Source organism: Canis lupus, chromosome 13 (assembly GCF_048164855.1).
Source record: "Canis lupus baileyi chromosome 13, mCanLup2.hap1, whole genome shotgun sequence".
NCBI lineage: Eukaryota > Metazoa > Chordata > Mammalia > Carnivora > Canidae > Canis > Canis lupus.
Genome location: NC_132850.1, coordinates 15,429,319 through 15,446,311, shown reverse-complemented (window position 1 = coordinate 15,446,311; position 16,993 = coordinate 15,429,319). Strand labels below are relative to the sequence as shown.

At 54.7% G+C, this 16,993-nt stretch overlaps 2 protein-coding genes and 1 long non-coding RNA gene across 7 annotated transcripts; 1 reads left to right on the top strand and 2 right to left on the bottom strand.

Moving 5' to 3' along the window:
- Positions 1-4,218: 4,218 nt before the first annotated feature.
- Positions 4,219-16,616, top strand: TSPAN1 (tetraspanin 1). 5 transcript variants are annotated; one of them, XM_072772358.1, is made up of 11 exons: positions 4,219-4,329; positions 5,644-5,864; positions 10,147-10,314; positions 11,682-11,816; positions 12,265-12,329; positions 14,853-15,059; positions 15,264-15,338; positions 15,461-15,559; positions 15,639-15,794; positions 15,893-15,976; positions 16,139-16,616. In XM_072772358.1, the coding sequence occupies exons 5-11, from the start codon at positions 12,273-12,275 to the stop codon at positions 16,184-16,186; spliced, it is 726 nt and encodes a 241-aa protein (XP_072628459.1). In that variant the 5' UTR covers positions 4,219-4,329; positions 5,644-5,864; positions 10,147-10,314; positions 11,682-11,816; positions 12,265-12,272; the 3' UTR covers positions 16,187-16,616. The 5 variants fall into 5 exon arrangements, with proteins under 5 accessions (XP_072628459.1, XP_072628458.1, XP_072628461.1 ...); XM_072772357.1 differs by having other exon boundaries at positions 9,971-10,314; XM_072772360.1 differs by lacking the exon at positions 10,147-10,314.
- P3R3URF (PIK3R3 upstream open reading frame) lies at positions 7,860-8,591 on the bottom strand. The gene is made up of 2 exons (XM_072772363.1): positions 8,295-8,591; positions 7,860-8,006 (listed from the first exon to the last, which is right to left on the bottom strand). Exons 1-2 carry the CDS (start codon positions 8,536-8,538, stop codon positions 7,963-7,965), a joined length of 288 nt encoding a protein of 95 aa, XP_072628464.1. The 5' UTR covers positions 8,539-8,591; the 3' UTR covers positions 7,860-7,962.
- On the bottom strand, positions 8,797-16,498 carry LOC140602616 (uncharacterized). Its single transcript, XR_012005534.1, has 2 exons — positions 10,827-16,498; positions 8,797-10,346 (listed from the first exon to the last, which is right to left on the bottom strand). It is a non-coding gene; the product is annotated as an uncharacterized lncRNA (long non-coding RNA).
- Positions 16,617-16,993: the final 377 nt, after the last annotated feature.

Sequence of the window (16,993 nt, the reverse complement as noted above, 5' to 3'; positions counted from 1 at the left end):
CTTAGTCTGGTATGCAGTAGGCACTCAGTAGGTGCCATTTCTCTATGTCTATGAATACAGGCTGATTTGGAGAGCATTTTATATCAAGTGCTCACACCATTCCTGCAGTCTCTCGAATCTGGAGCTCTTGGGAGTTGCACCGAGCACCCCACTCCCGCATCCATCCAGTCCCCAGTAGTGTCAGGCTCCCAGGCCTCCGAGGTGGAACGACAGCTTGGTTTCCCTGCGGGATGAGGACAGGGATCGGCCGAATTCGTTTTCGGGGCACAAACCACAACTATGCAGACAGTCGAGGTGCGGAGCCGCGCTCCCGCGTGGGGTGACCCCTCCTAGGCCTGAGGCTTCCCCCGCGCGCCTCCCCACACTCCGCGGCCCTACACCTTCTCGGCTCTCTACCAAAACCTGCGGCCGGGACCCCGAGGCCGCGGTCCCACCTGCCCACGGCGCCTGCACCCCCACTCGGAGCCTCGGGCCCGCCCCCCGCGGTTAGCTGCAGCCCCGCCCCCAGCCTCGGGCCGCCGATCCCCCCGGCGCCCACCGTCGCCCCGCCCCCGGGCGGCAGCCGCGGGAAGGCCCCGCCCCCGCCCCGCCCCCGCCCGGCTCGAGGTCCCCGCGCCCTTGGGTCCCGGCGGGAGGAGGCGCTTCCAGACGAGCGCTGGCGCCGGGTGCGTCGCACTTTACGGAAAGGACGCCCGAGAATAAATCCGGAGCGGATTTGCATCACGGCCGCGGGGGCGGGGGCGGGGGCGGGGGCGGGGGGGTGCCGCGCAGCCCCCGAGCTCCAGAGCGGAGGCCGTCCCGGTCGTGTCCCGGCCGGCGGCCGCTTCAGGAGCGGTGGGGAGCGGGGCGCCGCTCGGAGGGAGGGGCGTGCGCCTGCCGGGACCGCCGCGCCGGAGGAGCCTCGGCCCGGGCCCGGGTCCTCGCCGGGAGGAGTGAGGACCCAAGTTTTCTGTGCTTGCGTGTAACTTGGATTGAAGGACGCTGCCCCCGGCTCAGGGGGTGGGAAGGCCTAGCCGGAGCCACCCATCCTGCTAAGAATCTCCCAGCCCAGGGGACCCCTGGGTGGCTCAGTGGCTGGGCATCTGCCTTCAGCCCCGGGCGGTGATTCTGGAGACCCGGGATCGAGTCCCGCATCAGGCTCCTGCGTGGAGCCGGCTTCTCCCTCTGCCTGCGTCTCTGTCCCCGCCCCATGAATAAATAAATAAAGTCTTAAAAAAAAAAAAAAATCTCCCAGCCTTGGCCTCCTGAGATCCCCTACCGCCGCGGGGGCCCTCGATCCCTGCGCCCGCACCTCTGTGACCACTGTGCGCTCACAGAGCAGATGGCCCTGACCTCAAGACCCGGCCCTGGCTTGCACTGCTGCGCATCAGACTCCCACTCCACCCACACGGGCCAGTCTTTGCGGGGCAATTCATTCATGCTTTCTCAGCCCGAAAATCAGCTAAAACGTGGCTTCCTCTTTAAGCCCAGCTCCCAAACCACCTACACATCTCCCGTGAAGCCTGTAGGGCCCCGGGCCCCTGCCTCTCTAAGCCCCCAGTGTCTGAACCTCTCTTTCAGCCCTGACACTTCTCTCCGTGTAGCTATACCACGCGTGTTTTCTCCATTAGGCTGCAAGTTTTCAAGAACATGATTCAACTGTATCCTCAGTGCCAAGGGGAGTGCCTGGTACTTGGTGGGGACAGCATGGGCCGTTGTGTGATCTTTGGCAAGCCCTGCTCCCTTTCTGGACTTCTAAGTCCTCCCCCACCCTCAGAGTAAAGCATTTGGATGAGATGGCCTCCAGAGATTCCTCCAGCCCTGGCCCTAGGAGCCAGTGCCTTAGCCCATCTCCCCCGCCCCCTTCCTCCGATGACCAACCTTGGGAAAGGCAGAGGTGGGGGCTCCATTTGAAGTTCTTCCACTTGGTTGGGTCAGTTAACAGAGGCAACTGTGCAAGGGGGCTGAGGGTTAGGGATCCTAAGGGTTCCTAGAGGTGAGTCTATTGCCAACACGCTGGGATGCTGCTATCCTATCCAGAAAGTCCCCTGCTCCCAGGTTCCAGAGACCAGACAACCAGTTCTGGTGAGGGGGAAAGTGAAGAAGCCCCCATTCACAACCCCTCCCCAACCCATACACACCCATCTCCCGGAACAGGGTAGCAGCCCCTCAATCCCCTGAAGACCAGCCCAGGACCACCCCACTCTCCACTCTCACCCGGCATACACCCACCCAGCTTTCTCAAATCTGAGCTGAGAACACCCAGAGTTCTGATAGGAAGAGACTCAGTTCAGCTTTCCTTGCAGCACAGACTGTCTGACCCTATCACACACTTCCCTAAATGGAACTCCTTACCTACCTAGGGCCAGCCACATGGACTACAGCTCCCTGAAACTCCCATCCACTGGGTTTCATGTTACTTGTTGAAGCCACATGGATTAATGCTAATCTAAAACCATAGCCTTCAGATTGGCAGAGCTGGCTGTGATCCCAGTTCTCCCTAGCTGAATGACCTTGAGCTTATTATTTATCCTCCCTGAGCATCAGTTCCTTTGTCTATAAAATGGGAGCAATGATTTATAGACACAGGGTGGTTGTGAGCATCATATAAGATTTATAAAACACCTGTCATAGGAACTGACGCATATAGGATGTCGAATGTGAGCATTATTCATATTCCCTATCCCCTCCATTCTCCCCTAAGGCTGCCTAACACTTTCTCTGGAAGCTGAGCTTGGAAACATCTGAAATGGAACTGATCTGGACAAAACCAGGAGTATAAAATACTAAAACCTGTGCTTAGGACCCAATTGTAGACTTCAAAAGAAAGCAAAAGGGAGAAGGCGGAGGGCAGGCCAGGTGGCTCAGCAGTTTAGCGCGGCCTTCAGCCCAGGGCTACCTGCATGGAGCCTGCTTCTCCCTCTGCCTGTCTCTCTGTGTCTCTCACAAATAAATAAATAAATAAAGTCAAGAAAGAGAAAGAAAGAAAGAAAGAAAGAAAGAAAGAAAGAAAGAAAGAAAGAAAGAAAGAAAGAAAGAGAAAAGAAAAGAAAAGGGGATCCAAGGCCTAGAGAGGGTCCACGATTTGCCAAAGGTCACCCAGGAGCTGGAGGCAGGGAGGATGGCAGGCAAGCAGGGAGGGGGGCCAATGAGGATGTGGGTAGAGGTCAAGGCTGAGGTATTGAGCTGAATCCATGGATAGGCAGTGGAGCAAGAGGATCTCCAGCTGACATTGTCGTATTTCCCATGCCCAGAAGAGCTTGGCATTTGCCTCTCTGGAACTGCTCCTTCTGGGTTCCTAAGTTTGCAGTAGTTTCCCAGAAATGCTAGGTAAATATCCCCATTGTTTACTGAGTAACCAACCCCATAATCAGGCAAGAGTCCCCATACCAAGTGCTGCCTCGAGTTTGGCTCCTTCTGTAGGGATGCCTCTCCCAGGCACCACCCCAGGCAGATGCCCTCCACAAGGTCCCCTACCAAGGCCTTGCTAGGGGCTCTGCACCCCACCCCGTAGCATGGCTTTGTCAGTCACAGCTCAGCATCCTCTTTGGAGAGTCAGCTCTTCCCAGCAGCCCCAAGAAATTGTGGTCTACAGAATATTTTCTACTTGGTACTTTTCTTCCCAACAAGCCAGATGTGGCTTGCCATTCCTATGTGACAAGAAGTCTTACTAACCTTTGACAATGTCCTGGGCTGGTGTTAACCCCGAACGTGGAGAAATTGGAGGCATTGTGGCTGTGTGTTATGCTACTTGATCGTTTTTTCTGCGGGCTATGTTTTGTTTCTAGAGTTCCCCTCTCTGTATCCCCCTCCTCCCACCCCACTCCCCTCATCCTCAGGAAAGAAGAATGTGTCCTCATGGAAGATGTCTGTCTTCTGCCTGAGTTATTGCAGGATTCTTAACCTATCCTAAACTCGTGTGTCCTGAGCTCTCTGCCTCCTGCTTAGAGTTCATATGTGAACTCTTTTGCCCATCCCCAGTAGGGGATCCTCTAGTGTAGACATCCACCTGAAGGTAAAGACTTCACTAACTGACTTCTCAAGACTTCTCTCTTCAAGGATACTTAACCTTGTGATCTGGACATAGGTGATACCAGAATTCTATATTTCTGATTTAGTAACTCAGATTTCACCATGCTAGAATTCTGAGATGCTAAGATTCCATGACTATGGATTCTATGCATTTAGAATTTTATGGTTTTTGTGTTTTCATGAATTTGTCATTGACATAGTAACATTAACCAGGACTCACTTGTCCTGGGTTTTTGTGTTTATTTTCCGGAGGATACAAGTCTCAGATCTGGACTCTCTTCCCTGAATTTGCTGAAAGCAGAGGAAGAGGATTGTTGGGTAGGTAAAAGATAGCATTCCCACTTCCCCTGGGGTCCTAGGGGGGTGAAATATGCCCAGGGCAGCCCAGTCCGAGGCCCCAACCCTCAATCCACCTCTCTCTTCCCAAGTCCCTCATTTGGGCTTCTAGTAACTGAGGGGAGCAGGAAAAGCAGGCTCTTTTGCAGCCCCTCCACCCAGCTTCCTTTCCTCCCTGGCCTGCCCCAGCTGGGATCTCTGGACAGAAAGTTAACTGGGAGACTGACCCGGTCAAGTGGGCAGAGGGGGAGGGAGGGTTGAGCACCTGGCAGGGAGCCAATGAAGTAGGTATGGGAAGTTCCCCAGGGAGCCCTGCAGCTTTCTCTGAAGGTGAGGAAGAAACAGAGGACGGAAGTGGGGGTGGGGTGTGGGTGAGGGTACTGGTAAGGGTGGGGTGACCTGTTATAGCATTGTAGGGCTGGAGCTGGGCTTCCGGCCATTGACCCACTGGTGACAAGGGACCTCCAGCCTGGCGCGCTGGGGGCAGTCTGTTCCCGTCCCTACCCATTGTCCCAAACACAAACTGTGTGTCTTTGTCTGAATCAGACTCCCAGGAAAACCCAGAGGGCAGGAATTGGGGACCAGGAGCCTGGCCCTCCAGTACTCCTTCCTGGGAGGGCCCACTCAGGCCACGAAAGGGAGCAGGACTTTCCAAGGATCACACTGGGGTTCGGGGCAGAACAAGCACTGGAATTACGGGCTCCTGCTTCCAGCCCAGAGCTGTCCCCCCACACACACTCCAAAGGGCCCGAGTGTGACACAATGCTCTCCCAACAAGACAGCCGCAGCGGGCTCTGGGTGGGAGGAGAGCGCCCCGGGCCGCCTCCCCAGGGTGTCCGGACCCCTCCTCCAGCCCCGGGCTCTCCCTGAAGCTGCCAAACCCAATTTTCCGGTGGCTGCCCTGGAGGCTGGCTGGAGCAGGAAGCCTCCTCTGGGCAAGGACCCCTCGGGGCACTGTCCTCCTCCCTCCTGACCTCCTGCACGGGAGCCACCAGCACTTCCTCCTGCACCTGTCTGCCCTGCCCTCTCCGCCTGGGCACCGGGAGGCGCGGCCCCTCTCCAGTTTCCGTCTCCCAGGCGCACCTGGAGACTGGGACCGACTACCAGGGACCGACTCCCAGGGATCAACCGTGGCGGGGTTCCGGAGAAAAGGGGCCCGGAATAGCGGGGGCCACTGCTGGGCCATTGGGTTGGTGCAGTGTTGGGAGCACAGCCCGGGGCCCAGGGGGAAGCTCTGCTCTGTGGAATTGTGGAGTGTGGCTGTTGGGGCTCAAGGTGCCCCTCTGCTTTCCTCAGGTTATCCCCACGAGGCAGAAAGAGACAGGACATCCCGGATCAAACCCCCTTGTTACCAGCCTTCGGAGTCCTTGCCACAGTTTGGCGCAGCGCCTGCGTGATCTGTTTAATGTCTGTCCCCTCCGAGCCGTAACCCCCACCCGAAGAACCCCGCTGTGTTGCACACTGCTCTACCTCCAGAAGCTGGCACCCTCCCTGGCACATGGCAGGCTCTACTGACGGTGAGACTTTCAGATTGAAAAGCAGAAGCAGAGGCACCCCTAGGGGCTGGACCCCAGCCGGGTCTGCTCACCTAGCCCAGGCCCCTGCTCCCCGTGGCCACATGGCCCACGCCTCTTCCTCGGGGGTCCTCAACCTCCAGGGAGCTCTGGTGGGGTGGGGACGGGGGAGCTGTACCCGGTCATCCAGGGGTCACCTAGCCTGGAGTGGTGGGTGCCCTCTCTGGCTGCGGCTGCCTCTGGGAGCCTGGAAGGGGAGGGGCCTTGGAGGAGCCCGGCATTGCAGAGGGAGCTAAAAATAGCCAGAAGAGATGATGTCATCAGGTTCCCACAGCTCAGCAACCCCCCCATCACACACATACACACACATTCTCACAGACACAGATACACACAGACACAGGTGTGGGCACACACACACACACACACACACACTCATAGGGGAGGGAAGCTTCTGGGTTCCAGGGCCGCAGGGGCAGGGAAGCCTGGTGAGTGTGTCTGCATGTGTGTGTGCATCTGTGTGTGCCTGGGTTTGCATGAGCGTGATTGCATGCGTCTATAGGCTCATGTGCTTGTCCAGATGCATGCATTTTTATGTCTGTGTGTGCTCTTTTGTAAGCATGTGCATGTGTTGTTACACACGCCATGTGGGGAGGTCCACGTGCGTTAGTGGCAGTGTGTATCTCTGTTTATAAGTATGTACTTGCAAGCACCTGTGTTTGTTGCATTGTGTGTCTGGGAGTCTACTTATATTTACATGTCTGCATATGTTCATGGACTGTGACATGTGTCTGTAAATGTGTGGGCCCCTTTGTGGGCCTTGGGCACTAGCCCAGCCACCTTCCTGGTTTAACTGAGGTTCAGTGCCACTTTCCCCAGACCCCCAAGAGCCTCTTCCCCCCAGCCTGTGCAGTCTGGATATGACACATCAGTGACTTCTCTGCCTTCCCTCCTCTCAGGGTCCCAGTCTCTGGTAAGCCTTGGAGTAGAAGGACACAGACACCATTCATTTTCAAATTCAATTCAAAACCTCACAGGCCTCCTGAACCCCAGGGGGCCAGGCCAAGGCCCTCAGGCTTCACTCTCACCCCCAACCCTCAGGGAAAGGAGCCCCAGACACACACCCATGCATAAAGTGACACCTCAGGGAAGAGTCCCTCCCAGTGTTTCCCTGCCCTGAGACATAACTCCGTGGAGACACACCCCACAGAAACCCAGTTACACCTGATGACACAGAGACACACGCTCAGAAAATCCAAATGGAAAATCCCCAGGCCAGAGTGTTTAGCGCCCTCCCCCTTTCTGGACTCAAACTCAGTCTTGCCCCACCCCTAACCGCCCCAGCTCAGCTGACAGTCCTGGAAAACACTGGCCTAGGAGAAGACCTAGGGGGCTGAAGGTGGCTCGCCCGGCTCGGAAGCAACCCCCTCCTGCTTCTGGCAGCCCCCACCCCATTCCTGACCTTCATTCCACTTAGTGAGCTGACACCTCTCTCTGGCACACCCAAACCCTTACAGACACACCCTGATACTCTGCAGCCACAGAGGCACACTCAGCCCTTGTCTGCTCACACTCTCATTGTCCTGGTTTCACACACACACACTCAGACACACGCCAACATCCGCATCTGCACACTGACCGGCACAGGCACAGAGCTACATACAGCTCACCTCCAAGCGCTCATAAAGTCACTCTGGCAATGAAATCTCTCTCATCCTACCCCTTTCTGATCAGTGCCCCTCCTTCCCTCCTCAAGGACCCACCTCCCTATAACTTCCAAGATGTCTAAGGAGACCCTTTGCCCCTACCTCACAGGGCAGATCGAAAGCTGAGGCCAAAGATGGAGAAATGGTGTGTGTTGCCTACGAGTCCTGTCCTTCCATTGTCTAACTGTGATCGCTGCTGTCATCACTTGAAGCCTGTCCCTGGGAGCGGTCAGCCCCAACCCTGCCCTCATACTCTGCATAGTTGTCTGAAACACCTTGGAGCGGAGTAAGGCAGTCAGAGCAGAAATGAGTGTATTTGTCTGCTGTTAACCACCCATGACCTTTAGGAGATGCAGGTCCGGAGCCAGCCAAGCTTCTGGACTAGTTTCTGGACACTTCTAGAGGATCAGAAAGCTGCCAGGTTGACATAGGTGTCTGAGAACTGAGGAGAGGAAAGAGAGGGAAGAGTGTGAGGAAGACAGCAGTTCTGGAAGCTCCACTGTTCTTAGATCCACAGTTCCCTAGGCCCTCCACTTCCAGCCAATACCTCTCTAATAAGGCTCCAAGCCTTCAGGATGTCTGTCATCAAGACCCTACCATACTTTTGGGGAGGTATTTCACACAGGTTGTGCCCCCTAGAGTGCCCACACAGCAGGGCCAAGGGTGGGGGAAAACCAATGGCCCTGTCTTTCCACCCACTCCCCACCCTGCCTCAGGGCCCTTGGCTAACCTTGTGGCGGAAAGATCCATATGCTCATGGTGGCAGTATGAATGTTGTTGATACCTGTGCCAACGGTGACAAGATTGGTAGCTGCAGTGGTGGCAGCTGGGCCTTGGGGTTTCTGCCGATACCTTCTGTGGCTACGCTTGAACATCCTGGGAAACCGAGGCCGAGGCCAACCCAGCCCTGGCCTGCGGTAAGGGGAACTTAAGCCCCGGGGCCGAGGGGCACGGACCAACCGAGAAGGCCCCATGGGCACAGGGAGCTTCTGTGGTGTGCCTGAGGCTGCTCCTGGCCAGGGCAGCTGGGGCCTCTATGACATAGAGGCTGCATTAGGATGGTGCTCTTTATTGTAGGTCCTGGTCCTCAGCCCCTCCCCACAGGTCAGGCTCCCCAACGGTTCTCTCCATGGGTCCAGCCCAAGGGCCAGCAAAACCTCAGCTTGGCCCCTAGAGAAAAGGAATTCTGAGTAGGGGACAATTACTCCCTCGCTTTCTCATTTACCCACATAGACAATATTAACAATGTTTATTAAGCTTCTGCTGTGTGCCAAACAGTGCCGGGTATTTTACAAACACTCTCTCATTAACCCCACAACAGCCCTACAAGGAGACTCTATCATTATTCCTATTTCACATACAGTCGATTCTCATTATTCACAGTAGCTATGTTCTAATGAAGTCCCCGCCACAAATAGCACATTAGCAAATCGAGCCGATGCACCTACAGGGTTAGATTCCTACCAGCCTCTGGTCACATTTTTGTCAACTGATCAATCTGGACATGACCTTGTTTTATGTGTATTTCTGTTTATAGACACCTAATTTAAAGTATATTGTTGTTGAGTCACTAACATTGAACTCACAGTCAACAGCACTCTAACTTGTTACCTGGATGACGTTTATCTAACATACTTCCTCTGTAAGGCCCATCACAGCCTTCTTGTGCTCAGAAACATGAGACAGCACTTCAGCATTATTTGAATAACAGCATTATTTCATAAATCACCAACAAGAAGCATAAAAATGCAAAAAAAAAAAAAAAGGTGACACTGAATAGACCACAAGAACATATGTTTACATGGTAAGAGGTAGAACAAGGAGGCAGAGTAGCCTCTTGTTCGGCCTCAGCTGAGAACACGTGAATGAGGCAGCTCAACATTTTTGCAGCTCTACAAATGTCCATGAACGACCGCAAAAGTGACATGAGTATTGGTGTGGGGTTACAAATAAATTCTAGTAAATTCGCAGGTATGGAAGCCATGAATAAAAAGGATCGACTGTATAAAGAAACTGAGGCTCAGTTAGGTGAGGTCACACAACCAGAGGCAGGCAGGGGTTCAAATCCCTGGTGGCCAAGGTCTAAAGCCCAGACGTTTAACTCTTGCTGTTCTGTGCTCATTTATTCATCCAATCAATCAGGAATTGTTCACTAACAACTTCATATGTGCTGGGCACTGGGGTCATAAATGGAGCTGACCTGGCTCTGCTTCCTGAGGGAAAAGAGAAAGCCATGTGGATAATTAGTGCTAGGTCCCTAGAGGGATGTAAGTTGTGTCAACCCTGGGTGTATCTCCTTTCCTGCGGGAGAGAGGAATGTCCATGGCTCTGGCAGGCCTTGCACTGAGTTGCCGTGGAACAGTGGACCTCAGCCCCCTCTCTCTTTCCCTCTTACTCTACTTCCAGTCCTCCTTCTCAGCCTCCAGCTTTTCTCTGTTCCTGCTAGGAGACTTTGGGGTCCCCAGCACCACCCTAAAGGCCTCACTTGCTATCTCCAGTCTTAGAAAATGGACCTTGCTCCCATCGACTTCCAGCCATTACACCTGTAACCCCACTTGCCCTTGGCCATTTTCTTCCTCAAGTCCCAGACCAAGGCCTCCTCTCCTGCTCTTTCTGGAAGTCGGCTCTTCCTGCCTTCCTAGTGATTCCATCACTATAGACAGTCGGCTTGGTGGTTAAGATACAGACTCTGGCACGAGAATGACTCGGGGTGAATCCTGGCTTTGCCACGTACAGACTGTGTGATCACGGCAAGTACTCAACCTTCCTGTGCCCCTGTCTCCTGATATTTAAAAAGGGAATAAAAGAGATTTACAACAATCTCATAAGATTGTTGTAAAAAAAAGGGGGGGGAGACCATATATGTAATGCATGTAAAACGTGATCTATACAGATACTAGTGTTATTGGCCCCCTCTCTCCCGTTTCTTCAGCTGCTCCCTGTCATTGCAAAAAAACAAAAACTAGTGTCAACTGTATTCAAAATTTTTTTAAATTGTAAAAGTCCACTTTGTCCACCCCACACCCCCTCTGGCTATGACTCTCTCCACTCTGACATTCCCACTCTGGGGTCATTCCCATTTGTCCCAGAGTGGGGAGAGAATCTTATTTAAAATCCCTAGAACTATTCTGTTTAATAGACCAGGAAACAGGTTTAAAACTGAGCCTAAGCAATACCCCTGGAGTCCCACAGCTAGGAGGCTGCGGAACCAGCCTGGGAGTACCTGGTCCCAGGGACTCCAAAGCCAGAACTTCCCCAGTACCTGCAGGTCGGGAGCGCTAGAGTGGAAATAGGGCCACAGGACTCAGTGCAAAGAGACGGGCAGGGGTTTGCCGGCTTGGAGTTGGGGTGCCGCTTTCGTGGGATTAGGGTGCCACCTGCCGGTGGAAAGGGGCGTCCTTGACACATCGCTGAACACGCTGGAAGGAGAGGAAGCAAGAGAAAGTACGGGGAGGGAGACGAGTAAGGAGGAAAGATGAATGGAGGAGAAAGATGGGGAAATCAAGATTTTGTAGAGGAAAAAGGACTAGGGGTCATTTGCTACTCAGAGGAGGGAGTAGAAGCTGCTAAACCTGGGTCATTTCCCCAAAAGGGTGTGTAAGAGAGACAAAGAGACAGAGACAGAGACAGAGACAGAGAGGCTTTAAGTATGTGCCTCAGATGTTGCTTTGTTGTTTCTTAGTTGCTGGGAGTCAGTCCACACACAGTGTCGAGTGTGTGTGATGGGTGTGCGTATGTATTTGCACACTCACGAGCACTGGCAGGGGGTTACATATGTGTCTGCGCGTGACTGGAGAGGGCAGCTCCGGCAGGTGCGCCTGTGAACATGCAGGGCAGGTGCACGGAGCGGCAGGTGTAGGCTAGGGAGCTACCGCGCACTGCTGTGGGGAGGGCACGCAGAAATTCCAGGGGCCGCTCTTTACCCTCAGACTTCTCTTCCTTCTCCAGATCAGGAAGGGTGTTGCTGCGGTTGGCGTTGCCAGGCCGACGGGGCCTGCTGCTCCTGTGACTATGGGGATAGATCTCCCGGCAGCAGGGGGCAGCAGGGCAAGAGGAGGCTGGGTGGGGCGGGCGGGAAGGCGAACAGAGGACTTTAAAACTCCTGCCCCGCCTGCAGGTGAGCATTGGTGCCTGAGAGCCAGCTCTGTCTCCCTGCCTGCCCACTCAAGTGGCGATTCCCTGGAGTTGTCTGTGCCCTCTGGAGCCTCAGCAGATCCTTCTTTCGGAACTCACTACCGAGAGCCCTGAACAGGTGATGACACAGGATAGGGATTATCCTGTGAAGCAAAGTTAATCTGGAAATGGGTTTGGGAAGCTGATGACCAACGGGGAGGGTAATGAAAGAGCCCAGGGCTGGCTTGGCGGAGGAGTCCGGGGTATACAGATGCCAAGGAAGGGCCTGGAGTGACCTCTAGTCTGGATGTTGGGCTTGGAGTGCCAATGGAGAAACCTGCGGGGGTTTAGTGTGTCAGAGTGTCAGGTGCTGGGAGAGGGCCTGGGCAGTACAGCGAGCCAGGGGTGTCAGGATAGGACTTAGGAACAGTCCTGAGGTGTCAGAGTCTAGAGGCAGGGGAATTTGGGTGGTTTACAGGTTCTGGACGCTGGAGTCTGATATGTCAGGGCCCAAATGCCAGGGCCAGCCCAGGTGGCTGCTGAGGCGGGTGGCCCAAATTCCTAACTCACACTTGTCTGCCTCCTAGAAGCCACCATGCAGTGCTTCGGCTTCATTAAAACCATGATGATCCTCTTCAATTTCCTCATCTTTGTAAGTACGGGGGCTGTGGGCTCTTTGGGCCTCCCTGCAGGAGTGGGTCACAACCTAAGCAGAGCTTAAGCTGAGAAATGGGAGATCCCTGTGCCCAGACTCTGTTGCACAAGTTTCCCATGAGGATAGGGTACAGAAGTCTCCCCAGATGCTGAGTTTCGGTCTCAGGAGCACAAGTTGGGGTGGAAAAGCTTAAGAGAAGCCCCTCCCTTACAGGAAGTTTTAGTCTCGACATAGGGCAGGGTGGAGTAGGCTAACAGGAGTGACTGTCCCCGTTTTATAGTCATTGGGGGCCCAGGGAGGGGAAGAGTTTTGCCCAAGCTTGCCTAGAGTACAAGGAAATTCAGTGGCCTCAGTAGGATGGACAAGGAACTGAAAGGAGAGATGCCCAGAGACCCCAGAGCAGAGAGTCTGCCTCAAGCAACCCTTATTCATTCAACAAACATGTGTTGCCTAAGACGCTTGGGGGAAAGGTAAGTGAGCCCTTTCTTTGCCCTTGAGGATCTCAGGTCCAGCAGGCCAGACGGACAGACAGTTGCAACTATTAGGTCTGGCCTTAGCACAGGGGCAATGGGAGCCCCCAGGAAGGGCTTGATCCCTGGTCAGAGAAGACTATCTGGAGGAAATAGCTGAGGCTGGGCATTTGCACTGAGCGAGGGTCGCAAACCATGAAAAAGGCCCAGAGGCAATGAAATCAGGTATTGTTCAGAAAACCAGGAACAGATTGTATAGGGCATGTCTGAGGAAGCTGAGTAATGAGGCATGAACCCTGGAGATGGTGGTGGAGATGGGGAGAAATGGACCAAGGACAAAGCCCTCGGATGGTGGCCGGGAGACAGACAGAGGGGCAGGGAAGACAGAGGCTTTGAAGATAAAGCCCGTGTCTCTGCTATGAGCAACCCAGGGGATGGGCCCCGGGCAGCTGAGTACCCAAGGGGGTTGCAGCTCCAGTTGGAGCTGGACGTGGATATTTGGAAGTCATGTGACCACAAAGGGTCAGCGAGGCCATGGGAGAGGGTAAGAGCACACAGGCTGAGCGAATTCTGCGAAACCCAACTTGTACAGGGTATGTGGAGAAATGGCCACCAGGAAGCAGACAGAAAAAAAGCAATAGAAAAAAAGAAAGAAAAAGAAAGAAAGAAAGAAAGAAAGAAAGAAAGAAAGAAAGAAAGAAAGAAAGAAAGAAAGAAAGAAAAAAAGAGCAATAGGAGGAAAACAGGGAGAACATGGCCGCAGAGAGGCCAGGAGGGTATGGCACAGGAAGCATCCACCAGGTGTAGCACAAGACAGCATCACAGACCTTGGAGCCAAATTAGAATGGCTTAAGTGAAAAAAAAAAAAAAAGAAAAAAAGAATGGCTTAAGTGAGTGGAGGTCGAGGAAGTGGAGACAGGAAGTGTAGAGGACTTTGGGGAAATTGGGCTGCAGGTGTTACCTCCCTGACTCCGGGGTGGTCCATTCCTTGGGCTTCTTCGGGCTTCAGGGAACTAACCTTTATCCATATATCTGGACAAGGCAGACAGATCCTAGGGATATGGAGAGCAGGTGTTCTGGCCCGAGGGGGTTAAAAGCAAATCCAGTTTGGTTTCTGGCCTCTGTTGCTCAGGCTTTGCCAGGCTGGGCAGGGCAGAGCAGGTCTAGGGCTCCTTGAAATTTGACCCTGTAGGGTGGGAGCCTGGCTCTCTGTCCTTGGACAAACATGCCTGGGATCCAGCCACAATCTGCACCTCACTCCTGGTTCTAGCCTCAGTTTCTACAGCTGGGGACTGGACACCAACGTGGTAGCGGGTTCATTCTTCCACTGATGCTCTGGGTCAGCAAGGCTTTGCTCTAAGAGCTGTGGCATCTGGAGAGTGTACCTCCTACCCCGTCTGGGCCTCTGGGTTCCCTGAGGTCTTGGGGTTGAGCCGGAGGGCCTCCACAAGAAGCCCTGGCTGTACCCCTCCTCTGGTGCCCCATTTTTCCTGGTGAGGCAAGAAGAGGTCTCGGTTAGATGAAGGGTAGGCCTGGAGTTTGATCCTACAGAGAAGCCAAATGAGCCCTCAAGGTAGGTGTCCCTTCTCACCAAGTTCCTCTCCAGGGTTGGAAGCAGATGTAAACCTCAGCCCCTCCTCTGCTGCTATGGTGACTCTCACCTATGGGAGGACAAAGGTGCTTGGCTGGGCAAGGAAATGGGGGGAGGGGGGCCTTGTTAGCCTCACCTGCTTGTTTTCACTCCTAGTTAAGCGTCAGGACCCTGACAGCAGTGAGGAAAATCTTGTCTTGCCCTCCCCCAACCTGTGGATATTTCTGGAACCCCTGACCCCATTTATAATCGGCATTGATGTGCAGCCTGGTACTGGCTATGGGTGGCCCAGCTCCCATCCTTCTGGCTCCACAGAACGTTTTTCCTCCATACAGGACGGGTTTTTACAGTCCTTAGCCAATAAAGGGAGAAAGTTCTCGTTTCCCACCTTCCTGATTCAACTGCGTGGTAAGAAGCTGCTTGCCTGCACTGTTTTAAGGCCTGCCTCTCTGTCCCCAGCTGTGTGGTGTTGCCCTGTTGGCAGTGGGCATCTGGGTGTCAGTCGATGGGCCATCTTTCCTGAAGATCTTTGGGCCGCTGTCATCCAGTGCCATGCAGTTCGTCAACGTCGGCTACTTCCTCATCGCAGCCGGTGCTATACTCTTCGCTCTTGGTTTCCTGGGCTGCTACGGTGCTCACTCGGAGAACAAGTGCGCCCTCATGATGGTGCGTCAAGCCCAGCTCCACAGGCCTGTAACCAAGACCCAGGGTTCCCTGACCCCAGAATCCAGGCCCTGGGGATCCCCAGACCAAGCTCTGGACTCCAGGGCCCTTGGTAGAAGGGGCTGCTGCCCATTTTACTGGGTGGGTCACAAGTGAGGCACGAGGGACTTCCTCTTTCTCAAACTCAGACCTCTGTTCCCCGCTCAGTTCTTCTTGATCCTCCTCCTCATCTTCATCGCGGAGGTGGCAGCTGCCGTGGTGGCCCTGGTGTACACTACGATGGTGAGGAGCGGGATTGGGCAAGGGGGAAAGCTGGGGAGGATCCCTGCAGGTGGGCTGTGGCCTGTGAATGGCCACTGGCCACCATCCCTACTGGGCCCTAAACACTGGCCCGCCCCACCCAGGCCGAGCACTTCCTGACGTTGCTGGTCGTGCCCGCCATCAAGCAGGACTATGGCTCCCAGAAGGACTTCACGCAAGTGTGGAACAGCACCATGGCAGGGGTAAGGTGGGCTGGGGGAGACCCTGCAGGGGCAAGAAAGCACAAGGCCCTACTGACCACCCTGCCCTCCTCATCTTCAGCTCGGGTGCTGTGGCTTCAACAACTACACGGACTTTGAGGGCTCCCCCTACTTCCTGAAGAACCATACCTTTCCCCCATACTGTTGCTCCAACAGTGGCAACGGCACAGCCACAGAAGCCTGCACGGAGGAGAGGGCTAAGGACAACATTGTACAGGTGTGGTATGGAAAGCGGGGGGCTGCTTTGATGGCCTTAAGTGCTGCATGAAGAGGGGGTGCAGCTACTGACTGGGGACCTCTCTCCCCTCCCCCAAGGGTTGTTTCAGTCAGCTTCTGTATGACCTCCGGGCCAATGCGGTCACTGTGGGGGGCGTGGCAGCCGGAATCGGGGCCTTGGAGGTAAGGGGGTGGGGAGGTCAGGGTAGCTCCACTGGACCGGGGTGCTTGAGCCATCTTGGAGGCCTTGCTGAAGGAGACAGACTTCTCACAGAGCTTCAGAGAGGGTGTCTGGGTGGCAGGGGACTAAAAGTAAAGACCCTTTGCCTGTTCCTTTCCCACCAGCTGGCTGCCATGATTGTGTCCATGTATCTGTACTGCAATCTGAAATAAGTCTGCTCTGCCTCCGCCACTGCTGCTGCCACACACGAACTGAGGAGAGGCACCCTGGCACTGCCAGGTGGCAGTGATTAGGGTGGGGACAGGATCTAACAGTGTCACTTGGGCCAGAGTGGGCCGGCCTTGCTGCTCTGGACTGGGGGCCAAATAGGGGATCGCCCCCTTCAAGCTGTGCCTGACTTTTCCTTCCATTGGTGGGCTTGGGGCCTGAAGCAGCCAGTTCTCCTGCCCAACCTCCAGTCTGTCCCTGAAACGCTTGACACCGCCTCAGGCCCAGGTGTGCTCTTGCTGATCCCAGCAGCCTCCTGGGGGATGAGAGAAAGACACCCTATAGTACGGGCATGTGCAAAACCAGCAGTCACCAGGCGGATATGTAGAAGGCACTTCAGAACCCAATACCCAATTAAAATGTCTACATTTGGAACTCTTCTCGTGTATCCTTGGAGAGGCAGGCCCGTCTTGCCTAACCTGGCCCTCAGATTCCCAAGGGGCTGGTGACTCACAAGGCCCCTGAAAAGGGAAGGCACTCGTTCGCAGGAGGGAAATAGGGTGTAGGTAGGTGCCTCTATCTCCCCTTTGCTTGAATTCTAGGCCTGGGAGGGAGCCTAACAGGGAGGACCAAGAGGGCACTCAGGGAAGAGTTGGGGGCTGGGCCAGTCTGCCTTCTCGAATGTGGGAGGACTTTGGCCTGAAACTACCCCCTCCTGGGTAGGGGCAATGGACTGGAAAGCTATGAAAATAACAAGCCTGTGCCCACATGGGGGCGGAGAGACAGAAATACTGCCAAGGCAATGGGAGGGG